At 48.6% G+C, this 17655-nt stretch overlaps 1 protein-coding gene across 1 annotated transcript in view; it reads right to left on the bottom strand.

Moving 5' to 3' along the window:
• Positions 1-17655, bottom strand: part of ASPM (assembly factor for spindle microtubules) — a 63303-nt gene that overhangs the window by 29471 nt on the left and 16177 nt on the right. The window contains exons 8-17 of the mRNA XM_077276030.1: positions 16730-16797; positions 15032-15173; positions 14676-14806; positions 13950-14125; positions 12725-12870; positions 11739-11824; positions 10526-10744; positions 10150-10354; positions 9543-9691; positions 7073-7201 (exon numbers count right to left, since the gene is read on the bottom strand). Coding sequence (XP_077132145.1) covers positions 7073-7201; positions 9543-9691; positions 10150-10354; positions 10526-10744; positions 11739-11824; positions 12725-12870; positions 13950-14125; positions 14676-14806; positions 15032-15173; positions 16730-16797 — 1451 coding nt within the window. The remainder of the gene's footprint in view (positions 1-7072; positions 7202-9542; positions 9692-10149; positions 10355-10525; positions 10745-11738; positions 11825-12724; positions 12871-13949; positions 14126-14675; positions 14807-15031; positions 15174-16729; positions 16798-17655) is intronic.

Genomic DNA, 17655 nt, shown 5'->3' on the forward strand with positions numbered 1-17655 from the left:
TGTCCCCCAATGAGTGGCTCGGAGAAAAGGACTTTACGGTGAGTACACAAAAATCCCTATTTTCTAATTAACCCCTTTCTGCCAGCTGATGGAATTGTAAGTCAGCTGGCAGAACCCCCGCTTTGAGGTGGGCTCCAGCGTGGTCGGTGTTCAAAGCCACCCTGCATTTCTGCTACATAGAGGTGATCTGTGCTTCACCTCTATGTAGCAGAGCCGATTGTGTAGTGCATGCTTCTAGCCTCCTATGGAGGCTATTGAAGCATGCCAAAATAAAAAAAAAATAAAAAAAAAGTGTTTAAAAATATAGAAAAAATAAAAAATATATAAAGAGTTCAAATCACCCCCTTTCGCCCCAATCAAAATAAAATTCAGAATCACCCGATCTATCAATAAAAACAAAGGATTAACCTGATCGCTAAATGGCGTAGCGAGAAAAAACATCAAAAACCCCCAAATTGAGTTTTTTTGGTCGCCGCAACATTGCATTAAAATGCAATAACGGGCGATCAGGAGAACGTATCTGCACCAAAATGATATCATTAAAAATGCCAGCTCGGCATGTAAAAAATAAGTCCTCACCCGACCCCAGATCACAAAAATTGGAGACGCTATGGGTATCGGAAAATGGCGTCATTTTTTTTTTAGCAAACTTTGGAATTTTTTTAACACTTAGCTAAAAGAGAACCTAGACATGTTTGGTGTCTATGAAATCGTAATGCATATTTCCCATTAGGAATGGGGGCAGTGTTCTGGATCACTGCGTTGAGAAACACGTGATGGTGTCTCCGCGGTGTTGGATGTTTTGATCTCCCCGAGGTCATTCACCCTTATGTTTATATGAACTCGTAATGACCTGGAGAATCATAATGGCAGGTCAGTTTTAGCATTTAGTGAACCTAGCAAAAAAGCCAAAAAAAAAAACCAAGTGTGAGATTGCACTTTTTTTTTGCAATTTCACCGCACTTGGATTTTTTTCCCGTTTTCTAGTACAAGACATGCTAAAACCAATGATGTTTTTGAAAACTGCAACTTGTCCCGCAAAAAAAAAAAGCCCTCACATGGCCATATTGACCGAAAAATAAAAAAGGAGATTTTTGTGTACTCACCGTAAAATCTTTTTCTCCGAGTCATCATTGGGGGACACAGGACGAATGGGTGTTATGCTGCTGCCACCAGGAGGACACTAAGTTAAACACACACAAAAGATTAACTCCTCCCCTGCAGTATACACCCACAGGCTGGACAATCCAGAGCCAGTTCGGTAACAAAGCAGTAGGAGTAAGCCAATTAACAAACAGACAACATGTCATAGTCAAAACACAGACTGAAAAGAACAATTGAGCCAACTAGGCTAACAGGGAGGGTGCTGTGTCCCCCAATGATGACTCGGAGAAAAAGATTTTACGGTGAGTACACAAAAATCTCCTTTTCTCCTACGTATCATTGGGGGACACAGGACGAATGGGACGTCCCAAAGCAGTCCCTGGGTGGGCCAACAAGAAGTTATAAATGCTGTGCGTGCCTACGAGCTACAGATGAGACACTGCCGCTTGTAGGATTCGCCTACCGACGGACGCGTCTGCCGAGGCCTGAGAGTGCACATGATAGTGCTTCGTGAATGTATGCAGGCTGGACCATGTAGCAGCCTTGCAGACCTGCGCTGCCGATGCCTGGTGCCGGATGGCCCAGGACGCTCCGACTGACCGGGTAGAATGAGCCTTGATCCCCGGAGGTGCGGCGTGACCCTTGACACGGTAGGACTCTTGGATGGCGGAACGAATCCACTTGGCAATGGAGGCCTTGGAAGCAGGTAGTCCCTTCCGTGGTCCCTGCGGAAGAACGAACAAGGCGTCTGACCTACGGAGAGACGCAGTTCTGGAGACGTAACGTCTAAGACCCCTCACTAAGTCCAGAGTGTGGAGCGCCCTTTCCGTGCGGTGGGAAGGAGCAGGGCACAGTGAGGGAAGGACAATCTCCTCATTAAGATGGAAGGAGGAAACGACCTTCGGAAGAAAAGTCGGACATGTCCGCAGAACCACCTTGTCCTGGTGGAACACAAGGAAAGGAGGTCGGCACGACAGAGCTGCCAGCTCAGAGACACGTCTAATAGACGTGACAGCCACGAGGAAGGCAATCTTCCAAGACAAGAATAGCAAAGACACTTCATGCAAGGGCTCAAAGGGGGGCTCTTGAAGAGCACGGAGAACTAGGTTCAGGTCCCATGGTTCCAAGGGCATCTTGTAAGGCGGAGCCATATGAGAAACACCCTGGATGAAGGTCCTGACCTGCAATCTGTTTGCAATCTTTCTCTGAAAAAGAACCGAGAGAGCAGAAATTTGGCCCTTAAGAGAGCTGAGAGCAAGACCCAAGTCTACGCCTGATTGGAGGAATTCCAAAATGTGAGGGATAGAAAAACGGAGGGGGAAACGTCCCCGCTTCCTGCACCAGGTGAAGTATACCTTCCAGGCGCGGTGGTAGATGCGCATAGAAGAAGGCTTGCGTGCGCGGAGCATGGTAGATATCACCGTCTGGGGCAACCCCTTCTGCCTCAGTACCCAGGACTCAACGGCCACACCGTTAAACACAGGGCCTCTGAGTTCGGGTGGTAAATGGGCCCTTGAGACAGGAGGTCTGCGCGACTCGGCAGCCTCCAAGGTACGTCTGAGACCAGTTGAACCATCTCGGCATACCATGTCCTGCGCGGCCAGTCCGGAGCGATGAGAAGTACTGGGATCCGTTCTGCCTTGATCTTCCTGATCACCTTTGTCAGAAGAGGAATTGGGGGAAAGATGTATGGGAGTCTGAAACCCTGCCAAGAGAGGACGAGAGCGTCGGCTCCGAAGGCTGAGGGGTCGTGAGACCTGGCCATGAAGACGGGAACCTGGCAATTGAGGCGAGATGCCATTAGGTCCACGTCCGGGGTCCCCCATCGAGAACATATCTGGTGAAAGATTGCGGGATGGAGAGACCACTCTCCGGGATCGAGGCTGTGGCGACTGAGAAAGTCCGCTTCCCAGTTTTCCACGCCTGGGATAAAGACTGCTGAGAGTATGGAATGATGTGTCTCGGCCCAGCGGAGAATTAGCGTCACCTCGACCATGGCCGCCTTGCTGCGAGTGCCCCCTTGGCGGTTGATGTAGGCTACCGCAGTGGCGTTGTCGGACTGGACTCTGACCGCACGGCCGGAGAGGAACGGCTGAAAATGATGGAGAGCCAGTCTGATTGCCCGAATCTCTAGGATATTGATGGGCAGCTGGGACTCCTGCGGAGACCAGCGACCCTGAGTCGAGTGACGCTGGAACACTGCACCCCAGCCGAAGAGACTGGCGTCCGTTGTGACAACCAGCCAGTGCACCGGAAGGAAAGACTTCCCCCGAGTCAGGGAGGACCTCTTGGTCCACCACCTGAGGGACTGTCTGATTGGGCGAGAGAGAAGGAGACGGCGGTCGAGCGAGGCGGGATTCCTGTCCCATACTGCCAGAATGGCATGTTGTAAGGGACGGAGATGAAAAACCGCAAAGGGCACTGCCTCCATTGCCGCCACCATCCTGCCGAGTACCCTCATGGAGAAGCGTAGGGAGTGAGAGCGAGGTTGAGTAAGCTTCCGGACTTCTCTCTGAAGAGTGGATACCTTTTCCGGAGGCAAAAGTACTAGACCCTGAGAGGAGTCTAAGATCATTCCCAGGTAGGATATGGTTTGGGCCGGGACTGGGGAAGATTTTTTGAAATTGATTTTCCAGCCCAGGCGCAAAAAGGTATTTACAGTGACGTCTACCGCTTCTGAACAGGACCGGAAAAAGGGGCCTTTTATGAGGATGTCGTCCAAGTAGGGCAACACCACTATGCCCCGAGCATGTAGAATGGCCACGGCAGCTGCCATGACCTTGGTGAACACCCGAGGAGCAGTGGCCAGCCCGAAAGGTAGGGCGACAAACTGAAAATGGTGCCCCTGGACCGCGAAGCGGAGGAAGCGCTGATGAGACGGTAGGATGGGAATGTGCAAGTAAGCGTCTTGAACATCTAGAGATGCAAGGAACTCGCCTTCTTCCAGAGAGGCAATTACCGAGCGGAGGGACTCCATACGGAATTGACGTACACGGACGTACTTGTTGAGGAGCTTGAGGTCCAATATTGGACGTACTGAGCCGTCCTTCTTTGGTACAATGAAAAGATTGGAATAGAAACCTTGGTACCTCTCGTTCTGAGGTACCGGGATGATGACCCCGTCTTCCCATAGCGATCTTATGGCCTGAAAATACTGACGGACCCTTGCTCTGGGAGGAGGGGACTGGAAGAAACGAGATGGGGGAAGAGAGACAAACTCTATCTTGTAACCGAAGGACACTAGGTCGCGGACCCATCGGTCGGGAACTACCGAGAGCCACGCGTCCCGAAAGAAGAGTATGCGGCCGCCAACTCTGTCGGTGTCCTTTGGCGTCTGCCAAGAGTCATTGAGGTGGAGACCTGTTGGGTCTGGGCCCCCTGGACCCCTGTTGTCTGGGTCTGCCTCTCCAAGAGGGAGAAGGTTTGTAAGATGGCTGGGAGGTTCTGTCCTTGCGCTGACCTCTCCCGGCGCCGGGTGGCGCGGAGGGAGAATTGGACCAATTGGAGCCGAAACGGAAATATCGGCCTCGGCCCTGTTGGTTGCGAAAGGGACGAAAGGTCCGTTGCTGGGGAAGGAATTTGCTCTTTCCCCCTGTGGAGTCTGCGATAATTTTATCTAGTTTGTCCCCAAAAAGGCGTTCGCCCTGGTATGGAAGGGACGTGAGAGATTTTTTGGATCCTGAGTCCGCTTTCCAGTCCCTGAGCCAAAGGGATCTGCGGATCGTGACAGCATTGGCCGCTGCCTGTGAGGCACAGTTGGCCGCGTCTAAGGATGCGGAAACTACAAAGTCCCCCGCTCTGGCAATCTGAGTGGCCAGGTGTGAAACCTCGGGGGGTAAGTCGGCGTGTAGAGCTGTAGAGGCTAAAGACTCGGCCCAATGGGTCATGGTTTTTGCAACCCATGTGACGGCAAAAGAAGGGAAGAGAGAAGCCGAAGAAGCTTCAAAAGCCGAGCGAGCCATCTGGTCAATTTGTCTATCAGTGGGATGCTTGATGGATGCGCCCTCGGAGGAGGATAGAACCGCCTTGGTGGCTAGCCGCGACACTGGCGGGTCCACGGAGGGTGACTGAGACCACTCCTTAGCAAGGTCCTGAGCAAACGGATACTTCAATTGCATAGCCTTCTGACCTGAGAAGCGTTTATCCGGACGGACCCTGTGGAGATCGACAATGTCCTTAAATTGAGGATGCGTAGGAAAAAATCTATAAGCCTTTGTGGTTCGCCCGAATGACACGGGATGAACCGCCTTGGACGGGGTTTCCTCCTCTAACTGTAGCGTCTGACTTACCGAGTCTATGAGAGAATCTAGGGTCTCTTGGTCGTGACGAAACTCTGGGGAACAGGACACGCTGGATGCGTCGTCCAGAAAGGATTCCCTGCTATGAGCTGGGGATGAGTGACGAGAGACTTCGCTCTCTGAGCCGGAGGGCTGATCACGGACCGGAGATATTACCCTGGACTTCTTTCTAGATGAGAGAGGGCTTCTGGAAACGGTACGACCTCTAGGCCGAGAGGGGTTTTTAGGCCGCGTTACATCATCCGTGGAAGCGCCCTGGGTAAGGGACGGGTCACGGAGGGACTGTATCGTCCTTTCCAAGGATGCCACAGATCGAGCGAGGGAGGACGCCCATGCGGGGGTACTAGGCTCACTACATTCCGGGTCAGAGGCCGGAGTATCCTGTGCCGCAGACATTTCGCAGGCGGAGCACAGCGGGGTAGAGTGACCTCGGGGCAGAGATACCTTGCAGGAGGTGCACACAGCAAAAATAACAGAGTGGGTCTTTCCAGTCCGTTTTTGCCTAGACTGTGACATCTTTGCCATAAAGTGAGCGTACTGGCAGGGGAAGAGACAATCCTAATGAGTGCGTCTCACCAAGTTCCGCGGTGCTTGGCAGAGAGATCCTGAAGTCCTGTGCGCTGTGGTGCTGCAGAGCCGCCAGCGCACTTCCTGGTCCAAGATGGCCGCCGAGATGTGAGAAGGGCGCTTCTCGGGAACGAGAAGCGCCCAGAGAGGGAGAGAGAGAGGGAGGGGGGCGTGTCATGGGCGGGCGGTGGATTCCCTGCTATGCGCGTCGGAACGCTGCCATTGCCACAGAATGTCCGTGGTGGAATCCGGACCAGGGACGGTAAACAGTGCCACCGCCCTAACAGAGCGCCGAATTGCCCGTGCTCCGCGGCTGCAGCGCCGCCTTAGAAAGTGGATCCCTGAACGGGCGGTCCCCTGTCAGCTGGTCGGCCCCCGCACTTACCTTGTGCGATGGGGCCGATGCTCCATCCACCTTCACCTTAGTAGGGAGAGGGTGGAGAGCTTCTGCCGCCGTGCAACATCCGCTATGTTCAGTGGTGGTGCAGTGGGCGGCTGCACGGACGCCATGGCATTCTGTCCGGCTGTGCCCTGGCTCCAGGAAACTTAGGTGGATGATTAGTCCCCGTGGTCGCCTGACAAGGAGGGAGGGAGATCGGAACGCTAGGGAACCGTCGCCACACTGGAAAGTGAGCCAGGGCTGGCATCCATCGTCGCGGGAAAGGATACAGGAGGAACGCTCCATGTACTTGCCCGTTGTTGGTGCGGGAGAGATCAGAGCTGAAAATTTGCCTGTCGCTCCCTTCCGTTAAAAACAAAAATTGGTGGGGTCCTGAGGACCCAAGTGCCTCCTGAGACACTAAGTAAGAACTGGCTCTGGATTGTCCAGCCTGTGGGTGTATACTGCAGGGGAGGAGTTAATCTTTTGTGTGTGTTTAACTTAGTGTCCTCCTGGTGGCAGCAGCATAACACCCATTCGTCCTGTGTCCCCCAATGATACGTAGGAGAAAAACGTATGGCTCTGGGAAGGAGGGGAGCGAAAAACGAGAACGAAAAAAAGCTCCGGGGGTGAAGGGGTTAAAAAGGCATTTAAAATTGCCTACCTTTCTTTCCATTCCTTGAGAACCTATAAAAGATGCATACATAAACCATAAGAAACCCACCTGCAATAATTGTTCCTCTACTGCCAGTCTGTGTCTCCTCCACGCTGCCTGAATAATCCGCGCTGCCCTAGTTTCCTTACAAATATCCAGAAGCCGAGCACAAAGGAACGAAAGGTAAATGATCACAACCTGAAATAAGTAGAAATGAAGAGTGTAAGATTGTATAGCAAACAATTTCCAAGTGTGCACCTGGTCTTTGAAATCTGCCACTGCTTTGGTAGATGGCAATAAGCAGTACACTATAGAATGTATTTTTACACGCACTTTGCAATTGTAAAGGGAACCAGTCACCAGTTTTTTTCTGATATAACCTACGGCCACCACCTTTCAGCCCCATGTGACAGTATTCTATAATACTGCACATATGACGCCAATTCGCCCTGCAAGGCAAAAAGACCGTTTATTATACACTCCTATAGGGTGGTCCATTCCAATGGGCGCCGCCGGTCTTGGTCCAGTGCCTCTTCTCTTCTAGAGACAAGCCAGCCCATAAGCCCATCTGCAGCCAACGCTTATAAGAGCGTGTAGATCACGGCACTCAGTCAGTCGAATATATATAATGTTTCATTCAAGGACTCACACCGTCTTCAGATACACTGACTGCGTACATGAGAAGAGTTTGTAGCAAGGCGGTGAGCACGGCGGTCATGACACGATGCCACTAGCACTTCATCATACACGCCTCTCGTATATGTAGTCTGTATATCTGCAGAAGGTCTAAGCTATTGACTCAAACATTATAAATTGGATTGATGATAAATATCCCCTCAACTAAATTACCGAGTGCCTAGTCTTTTATATCCACACTTCTAAACGTATTACACTCAGGTACAGAGCATCATCTCAATTACACAAGCTTCTACCAGACATTGAAGCTACTTCTTTGAGATGCAGATGGGATGAAGACTTTTTTTTGCATATGTTCTGGCCGTGCGCCTCTGAAGTACGACATTTAGAAGTGTTGTCTGGGACTTTTCTTTTTTAATATAGGCCTAAGAACTAACAGACAGGTAGCTGCCAGCACAGCACGGGCATTGACCACTCCTGCAGGCGTCACGTTGACAGAGCAGCAGCTTCTGTTCCGCTCTACTGATGGGGTGTGACCATCAACATCATGCCGATTTACAGCCGGCTCCCCGCTGCCTAACTGCGGTAAGCTGGTAATCAGCATGACGCCGGCAGCCACAGCCTGTCAGCAGAGTAGAGCGGAAGAGATCGGCTCTGTTGACGTAGAGCAGCTGAATTGCTGGCAAGAGAAGTCAGTGACCGCTCTGATCCAGCGCTGAGTAGAACAGGCAAGTTGTACCTGCAAGTTCTTGGTCACATAGTAAAAAAATAAAATAATCTTGGATAACTCATTTAATGTGTTAAGTCAGTGGTACTACAATAAACCAAGAATCTGAGCTCGTGCTCCTCCATCATTGCGAAATCTCGCTCTTCTCATAAGCGATCATGCATTCCTATTCTCTGGAAAGCAAGAACCACAGTTTCCATTTGGATCTCTAAAGTCAATGAGATGATGTACATGAAAAACCCAACATCCTCACTCCAGGACTCATGATCAATGCTATAAGACGTGGAATAGTTGGCTGGAGTTCAAGACTTTCCCGATTCCCGAACACTCCTCGTCTCCGGTGGCCGAGTAGGCCTCCATTATACACCTTGCTCCAAGAAGACAATTTAATGGAGACTGTTGCACTTCATGGTTCTGGCCTCTTTATAGTAGCTGGCCTACTATTTAGCCATCCCCATACCTTACCGATCCCCACACTCACTTATTTTTTCTAAACTCTCTAGTTCAGGGGTGAGGGATCTTTTTTCTGCCAAGAGCCATTTGGATATTTATACCATCCTTCGGGGGCTGTACAAATTGTGCACTAACTCCCCCCACACAATACGTTGCGACACTGGCGTGAGGACGTAGCCTTTCATTGCACGCCCCTCAGTGTTCAGTAGTGAGCAGAGCGTGTGCTCTCAGAGTAAGAAGAAATGGATGGGCCACAAAAATATAGCTGCCGGCCCACACACTGCGGTCCTCGGGAATCTGCCCAAGGCTGGATAAAAGGTCAAAGGCCTTAAACAGCCCACAGGCCTGAGGTCCTCCACCCCTTCTCTAGTTCCTTCCTCCTTTCCACACCTCTGTTATTCTGACTAATTTAATTATAATAATGAACACCCAGGGGTGCTTAAGGGCAGTCAGCGGCCCCTTGACTTTGCGTTAGATTAGCATGCACATAATGGATTCTCCTTTTTTCATGGGTGCATAACTATATAGTGTGACTTTGCTTTTCCTGGGGTCTTTTCTATAGCTCTCTTAAAATGTTGGACTTCTACTTCCTAAGTTCATCCACCGACTGCTGTTCCCTTAATAAATGAGGAATTCTAACAAAAAAAACCTGCAGACCACAAAAACAAACACAAGAGGACCCCTTTAAGACATCATGCAATCACAACAATATCTTTTCCATACCTTCTCGTCTGGTATTGTATTGGACATGTCAGAGTGATGAATGACTGCGGGAATCCCTCCGAGGTCGGATGTAGCCCTCTGCACAAGGCTGAAGTTTGTCTTCTCATTTCCCAGTAGCTCCTCAAATAAAGCTGAGGAAGATGTCATACCTAGAGGATAAAAAGAATATATATCCATTACTATAATAAAAAAACCTTATAGGTCCTTTTAACAACTAGTTATAGGGATTCTGTCACCAAGGCCTGAGAAACTATGTCAGCCAAACATCAATGTAAGATGGGGCAGGGACGAGAAAATTCTCTAACCAGTCTCAAGAAGAACCACCACGTTTTTTTGGTTTGTATTTTTTTTTTTTTCTACACAGCAAAGACCACTAGGTGCAGTTTATAGCAGGGCTGTGGAGTCGTGGAGTCATGGAGTTGGAGTCCATTTTGGTGGAGTCGGAGTCATGGAATGGAGGAGTCGGAGGTTTGGCTTCCCGACTCCACAGCCCTGGTTTAGAGTTGTGTTCTGCCCTACTTTAGGCTAGTGCTGAGAAGTCTGCCCCAATGTTGTCCATTTTCTCATTACCAGACACTCTGCTGTAGACATAGAAACCTTGGCTTACCTTGATCAGATATTCGCGGCCATATATCCAGAGAGCTGTCCGAGTCAGAGGAAGAATTCAGTCCTAGTGTTCCGGTCTTACTACACTCTACGGTCTGAGTTGTCCTCTGACATATGGCATCCGAGGGCACGTAACTTGGATGGTAATGATTTATTAGGTAACAGAACACCCGGCCATCAGAAAAGGAAACCGTGAAGTTTTCAACCTACCCAAAATAATACAGATTTAGAAATCTCATTACATTTTACTGCTACTGCAAAAAACACTGCATTTTTCCACACAAATAGAAAAAAAATGTCAAAAACACTACATGTCGAGGGCAATAAACAGGTGAAAGGGTAAATGTGTGCATGGATCGTATTGGCCGCGGTCTTACCTTTGTACTATAGAAGGCACATACTGCATTAACCCACTCCAGGAGCAGGAGGACTCGCTCGCTGTAATTGTCCGGCACTAAAGGCTCGCTGTCTCGCTTTTTTGACACGGTTGGTGCAGAGAAAGCAGAGAGCGCGGCGAGTTTTTTCTTCACACTATAACTGCTTTTAAGGAACCTGATTTCCTCCTTCAAATGATCGATATTGAGTAAGACGTCCACCTATAATGGTATTAGCAAAATTCATACGTTCTCAGCCAAAGCATACTATGCAATAAATCTATCACACTACATATGTAATGGAAGCCTGCCACCTACAAAGGACGCAGCGTACCTGTAGATATAGTGGCCACTTCCAAGCAAATAGCATTTACATCATGTCTGGATGCCTTACTGGAGGAGCAGGTGGAGGGAGAAAAGTAAGCTATATTGTCCCTCACTTTCTCCCTATAGCCGGGGACCCGCAGGCCTAACACATGATGTAAGCTCCATTTACTTTCAGATTACCACTACATTTGCAGGTAAATCAGGTTTTGGTTTTTTCTTTGTGACATGGTCCCGTTATGTCGATCACTTGTGGTCCTCCACCTGGGAGACATTTCTCATAACAGTCTTAATGGGGTATGGTCAACACTGATGTTCAGGAACACATCGCTCCCCTGTCTCCTGGCTTCCGGCTATACAGAAGACGGTGTGCTCCCAATTCATTGACCGTGCAGGCTAGCGGTATGGGCGCACCACTGGTCCGAATGCTGCAAAAGGCAACTTTGCAGTGAAGCTGGCAGGATCCAGCAATCTGCCCGGCTGCAGAGTAACGCTTACAAGCACTATAGAAATATAGAATAGAGCTTGTAAGCACTGTGGTCCTCACCTAGGAGACTTCACACCACTAATAGACTGAGGTGCTGATCTGTTACCCAAGCAATGAGAACATTAGGATTAAAAACCCTCTGTTGACAACATGTTGGATTTTTTTTTTTGGGGGGGGGGGGTTGACCAAAGCGGGTATGGGCTCGGTGAGACAAGCACGGGTCCATTCTTACTATTGCACGGTGGTTTTCTATGCCGCTACTGGTGGAGCTGCAGAGGTTTAATTATGACCAACTTAGCAGAATAGTCATTCCCAAAAACCTTCCTAGGACCAATTGTAAGGGTAAGACAATACAGTTCCTTACATATGGATTTCCAGCAGTGAATTTTACTAGTGAAAGTCTACCTGAAATGTGAATACGATCTGCCATAGCAAGGCCAGCGTACGCTCACGGTGTCGGTCTACAATGTCCTTGGATGTGATGGCGACACCTGCAGAGAAAAACAGATTACACCACAATGGAACAGTACGGATTTCATCATAGACACAAAAGGAGTTGGCGATATACAGGTGTAGGGTGATGCCATATCTCTGGCCAATACTAGGGTGCCACGTGGATCAGCACAATAATATGACAACCTACACTACTTGCACTGATTTTACATCATTTGGTCACAACACAGGTATTTTACCATCTGGTAAAGCGATGGATCACCACTGGGAAATCCCATCAGTGTCCGGGCCCGACCCCTGGGACACCCTGCTGTCCACAGAATCATGGCTTCTTCTTTTGGTTTAGTGATGGTCCAGATTTAAACATAAAGGAGTCTCATCTAACACAATATGCCATCACTTTAAAGGGCATCTGACAGCAGATTTTTGCTAGGTTATCTGAGAGCAGCACGATGTAGGGGCAGAGACCCTGATTCCAGTGATGTGTCACTTATTGGGCTGCTTGCTGCAGTCCTGATAGAATCCCCGTTTTCTCTGCTGTAGATGTAGCAGCAGTCAGAATGCGGAGCTGTGTATAACCCCGCCCACACCACTGATTGGCAGCTTCCTGTATACACGGTCGGCAAGCAGCCAATCACAAGTGGGGGTGGGCTTACACAAATTATCAGGTGTGGTCTGCACATGAGACCTAGTCCTGCAGTGATACTCTCCTGCTGATAAAACACTGATTGTATTGAAACTACAGCAAGCTGCTGAGCAAGTGGCATTGTTGGAATGTAAAATGTGAAACAGCAAAAACCTTCTGACAGATTCCCTTTAAGGAAGTAGTAGTAGTGTTATATCAGATGGCATGAGAACGCTAAACCCGGGCAGGCACATTACAGAAAAATACAAGTCCCATAGGATAACAGGAATGACACAGACAGCTCCTCACTTACCACGCTCATCTTTCAGCTGTACGTCCCTTTCTGTCAAAGCTTGAAAAGCGACCTCCACATTGTGCATTTTCTGTAAGCGACTTATTGCCGGCACCCTCAGCTTCTTAGATAAGCTCCAGTTTTGAGTTAGAAGCTCCATTGTTCTCCTGTTCACAGAAGGCAAATATATAGGCAGAGTGTCGGTAAACAGCCTAAGAAGCACGCTGAATGCTCACCGTTACACAATCTGGGCCAGAACCAGACTGGCGTTCTCCAGGCCCGTGATGCGGTAATTATAAGGGGGAAATTCATACAAAAATGCTGGGAAATGGTCACTTGTTTAATAAGCTTTAGGTTTTCTATCCGGCGCTGGCTCAGAGCGATCACCGACCACGACTGTCAGCAATTCGTCAGCTCTTATTCTTCCAGGCTGCTCTGTTGATGTGACGTGATGGCTGACACCATGCCGATAGATAGCAGGATTCCTGCAGTTATGCAGCGATAGATGGCTGTCAATCAGCATGACAACAGTCACGCCCCATCAACAGAGCAGAAGAGAAGTCGCTGCTTGCTCGAAGTGACGTGGCGATCAGTGACCGCGCTGTGCCCGCAGAGATCTGTGCTGGGCACAACAGGAGGTGGTTAGCAACTATCTGCTTGTTAATGTTTTACAATGTGTCCAAGGACTAACATAGCCCTGCATAACCCCTTTAAAGGATAAGTTTAGATGTCTGTATGGCATCGGTCTGTAACACATCCAGTAGATAAGGAACAGTTCTCTGTTGATCTGAAAAACGCATACCGGATAGAACCGATGCAAACTGAGGATATAAAACCCATTCAATTGGATGGTTCCAATAAATGAAACTTATTTCCGTTTTTATGCTCCTCAAAAGTATCATAAAACTGAAAATAAAAACTAAAGTATGAACACTGCTAGTGGGCTGAGGAGCGGGGACCTTCAGCTCTTCATTGGAACATTATGATCACTTCCAAAACACATGTTCACTTCTAGAACCTCTCACATTTCTCCCAAGTGAGGCACAGATCACCAAACAATTATACGCGATCTCCGGGCCCAGAACTGTGCGGGCCCAAGTATTGTGCCTGAACAAAGGCCTCTGATAAGCTCCTGAATTACAGGCACCTACCCCAGAAAACCGCGGAGGCTCACCATTATCTTTGCATGGAGGCTTTTATAAACTCCCTGTAGCTGATCTCCTGTGTAGATTTCTAGGATACTCACACGAGCCGAACACCACACTGCAAGTCCACAGCCAGGTTTGTCACTGCAAAGTCAAATTCATCTAGAGGAGTCTGGACATGGCCTACGGTGAGACCCAAAAAGCCAAGATGGCGCGAGAGATCTCCTTCCCCACTCAAGAAATCACGAGAGAAAGCCAGCAACAGCTCCTTACTAGCCTGGAAAGAGGATAGAGAAAATTAGCCAATTCTGTTCCAAAATGGCTGCAGTTATTTGACAAGTGGATAACAACTAGGAGCAAACATTCATCCTGTATTGTTCCATGTATGGCTTTCAGTGGAAATACAGTGCAATGGCAAATCTCCCCTCTGGATTTTTTTTTTTTAGGTTCAGTTTTGGCAATCAAAAGGGTTGTCCGGTACTTGACAAGCCCTGCACAAGTAATTTAGGGTACAATATAAATAAAAACAACGTATGATCGCCTCCTGCAGTGGCGCCATTTCATCAATGTCTGCGCTGCTGCTCCTGGCGGGTGACCGTCATGTGACCACTGCGGCCCATCAATATTCCAGAGCGATCAGCAACCGCTAATTGGGCCAATGTCATGTCAGCCCGCTGAGAAAAGCGCTGACAAGGATGTATGGGGCCGCTGTGGGACGTGAGTATACATGGTTTTATTTTCTATGGACCCCTAACTGAAGCACCAATGCCGCTAAACACCATTCCAATTCTCAGGGACTAAATTCTAGCACGGACCAATTTACAGACCTTGAACTCCGCATCTCTACAGAATAAGCAGGGGTCATGGTCGATGAGTCGGGACTGCTTGGCATAATCAAGAAAGAAAACCAACAGCAACAACTTCTTCAAGGTGAACTTAGACAAAGCCTCTTCATGACCTGAAAAGGTATAATTAAATACAAGAATTCTCAGAAGACAGCATGGTAAGACCGGAGAAATGGCAGGAGCCAGGTAGTGGAGACATCTAAGTGTAGGCTAGTAGTGGTGTACACATTTATGGGCAATTTTCCAACAAGATCTTGGCCATTTGACCAGCCAAGTTGCTCGTAGAATCTCCAGCATTTAGCAGCGGCTGCAGTACAGCAATGAAGCTCCATACTTACCCTCCCGATACAGGTGAGGCACGGAGGGGTGCCGGTACTCTGCCCCAATGTCAGGATTCCAAAGCAAGCGGTTCAGGATGAACAAGGCCAGACCGGTGACATCACTATTACTTTCCAATGGAATCAGCTCTCCGTATATAGTCTGCAAGGAAAACATATGTGCAACTCAACCATGAAGCTCAAAACAGTCAAGATAAGGCCTCACCCTCCGCGAACAGCGATGTGGAAAAACACAAAAAAAGCTATGAGACCATATTAATATTTACAGCAATATTGGTGCATATACTAATAAGATAATATATAGGGTTCCTTAAACAGGTTTTCCCAGGATAAACTATGTCAATCACCTTTCAAGGCCGTCCTGTAATATCTTCCTAAGATCCCAGCTGCCCCGCATAGCTCAGAAAGTAACTTTTTATAATCGTCCCACGCCGCATGCTTATCAGTACCATCTGGTCCAATGGGCGTCTCTGGACCAGCTCAGCTCCTTTGTTGTCCACACAACCGCAGTCCTCCTGCATTTTGCTGTGATGACCTGGACGACGTCAACCCCATAGTCTGTTGCGCCTTTACAGTTCCTGTTCCCTGCTGTGCAGGGCCGAGATTGTGGATCACGTAGGAAACGTCAATCAGGGCAGGAGGATAGATTGTGGGGACAGTGGAGGCGCATGTGGTCCAGAGAAGCTCGTTAGTGATGAGGAACGTGTTCAGATAACTTATTATCCCAGCATGCTCGGGTGTTATCAGGGTGTCTTTGGAGAAGGGCTTCAACAACATGTCCGAGTCCTTGCACCTGCATGATTCACGACTGTTAGACAGCCGCAACACATGCCTGTCAGGCAATCCGCGCACATGTTGTAGTTGTCTAACAGTTACAAAGACATTTCTTTTGTCACAGAAAACACCCACAAAATCTACAAACATTTTACATGGTTTTTGCCACCTGTCACGTGCTCAAAAAATGGAGCTAAATACCTTGTAGAAATCTCCGAACTCTCCTGATCCTGCTGCATCTCTCAACTGCAGAGATATTAAACTGTGTTTTTGCTGGAGAGCAGCATGTGAAATCTCTGCCCCCTCCCAAATAACTGCTCGGCAGCCTGTGAGAGTGATAGACTCCTAGATCAGATGCTGAGCTGCGATTGGCAGAGTTTTGGAGGGGAGAAGGTGCGCACCGCTAGAGGAGAATCTGAAGAAACGTCCAGTTGCACTACAAGCAGAGATTTCACATAATGCACCGGAAAAGAAACAAATGCCACTATCTCTGCAATGGAGTGACGCAACACAAATTGGAAAAAAGTGGAAGAATCAGGGAAGCTCAGGGATTATTCCCAACTTATTTCACTCAATTTTTTTTTTAGCTATTGGCCGGTCCTTAAAAACCATCACATGGCCTTTATATCACAAATCACCCACATTTGATTAAAAAGAATTTGGAAAGGTAGAGAGGGAACATAAGAAACTATACGGTCCCTGTTGGGCAGGGAAACGAAAAACAGAATAGCTTCCAATTCTGCCCAGGAATATCCGAGTCTAAACAATAGGGTGAATAGACCCAAACTGCTGAGGACCTGCAGCTCTCACCAGGAGTAACTGGAAAGACCGTGGAGATAGACCCTGCAGCAAGCAGCCACCCCAAAATCTAGACGAGGGCTCGGAAAAGTTACTGAAAGAAAAAGTTTATAGTGAAAGTATTACCTCCAGTCCTACACGGAGCCACAATGGATTATAGGACAGCAGCCAGGTCAGGATTTTCTGACGTTCACCTTAAAAAAATAAAAATAAAAAATCCATCAACGAAATGTACAAGCTGCGATTTCTACAAGCTTTCAAAATTAAACAGGAGAAATGCCACCAACAAAGACTAAAAATAAAACGCCCCTCACTGACAGAATGAATAAAACAGTAAATGTCACTGTAAAGGGCACCTGTCACCAGGTTTGTCCATATGAGATACGGCCACCACCTTTCAGGGCTGATATACAGAGTTCTATAATGCTGTATAGTTATCTGCCCCCCGATCCGACCTGCAAGACAAGACTGACCTAGTATTATACTCACCTGTGGGGTGGTCCAGTCCGGGGGGTGTAGCTGGTCTTGGTCCAGCGCCTCTCTTCTTCTTGCCCTGTGTGAATGACTCGTTCTTGTGTCACCCACACAGTGTCCTCGGCACAGCGCTCCGGCACAGGCGTACTTATTTGCCCTGTTGAGGGCAGAGCAGGGTACAGCAGTGCGCAGGTGCCGGGCCGCTCTGACCTTTCCCAAGCCCTGAGCACTGCAGTATTTTGCTCTGCCGTCAACAGGACAAATAAGTCCACCTGTGCCGGAGCGCGATGTCGGGGAGCAATGAAGCAAGCCGGAGGGTGGCGATCATAAGATGGGAAGCGCCGGACCCACGACCCCCATAGGACCAGACCGCCCCCCGGGTGAGTATAATAATACGTATTTTTCTTATCTTTCAGGTCGGATCAGGGACTTATCTACCACATTATAGAATGCTATAGATGATCCCTGAAAGGCGGCGGCCGCATCTTATACCGGCCAAACCTGCATACAGGTTCCCTTTAAGTAGTTTTTCTTCTCAATGGGAAAAATTGTTAAGGAATAGTCCAATTTTAACCATT

This window comes from Ranitomeya variabilis, chromosome 8, assembly GCF_051348905.1.
Source record: "Ranitomeya variabilis isolate aRanVar5 chromosome 8, aRanVar5.hap1, whole genome shotgun sequence".
Taxonomy (NCBI): Eukaryota; Metazoa; Chordata; class Amphibia; order Anura; family Dendrobatidae; genus Ranitomeya; species Ranitomeya variabilis.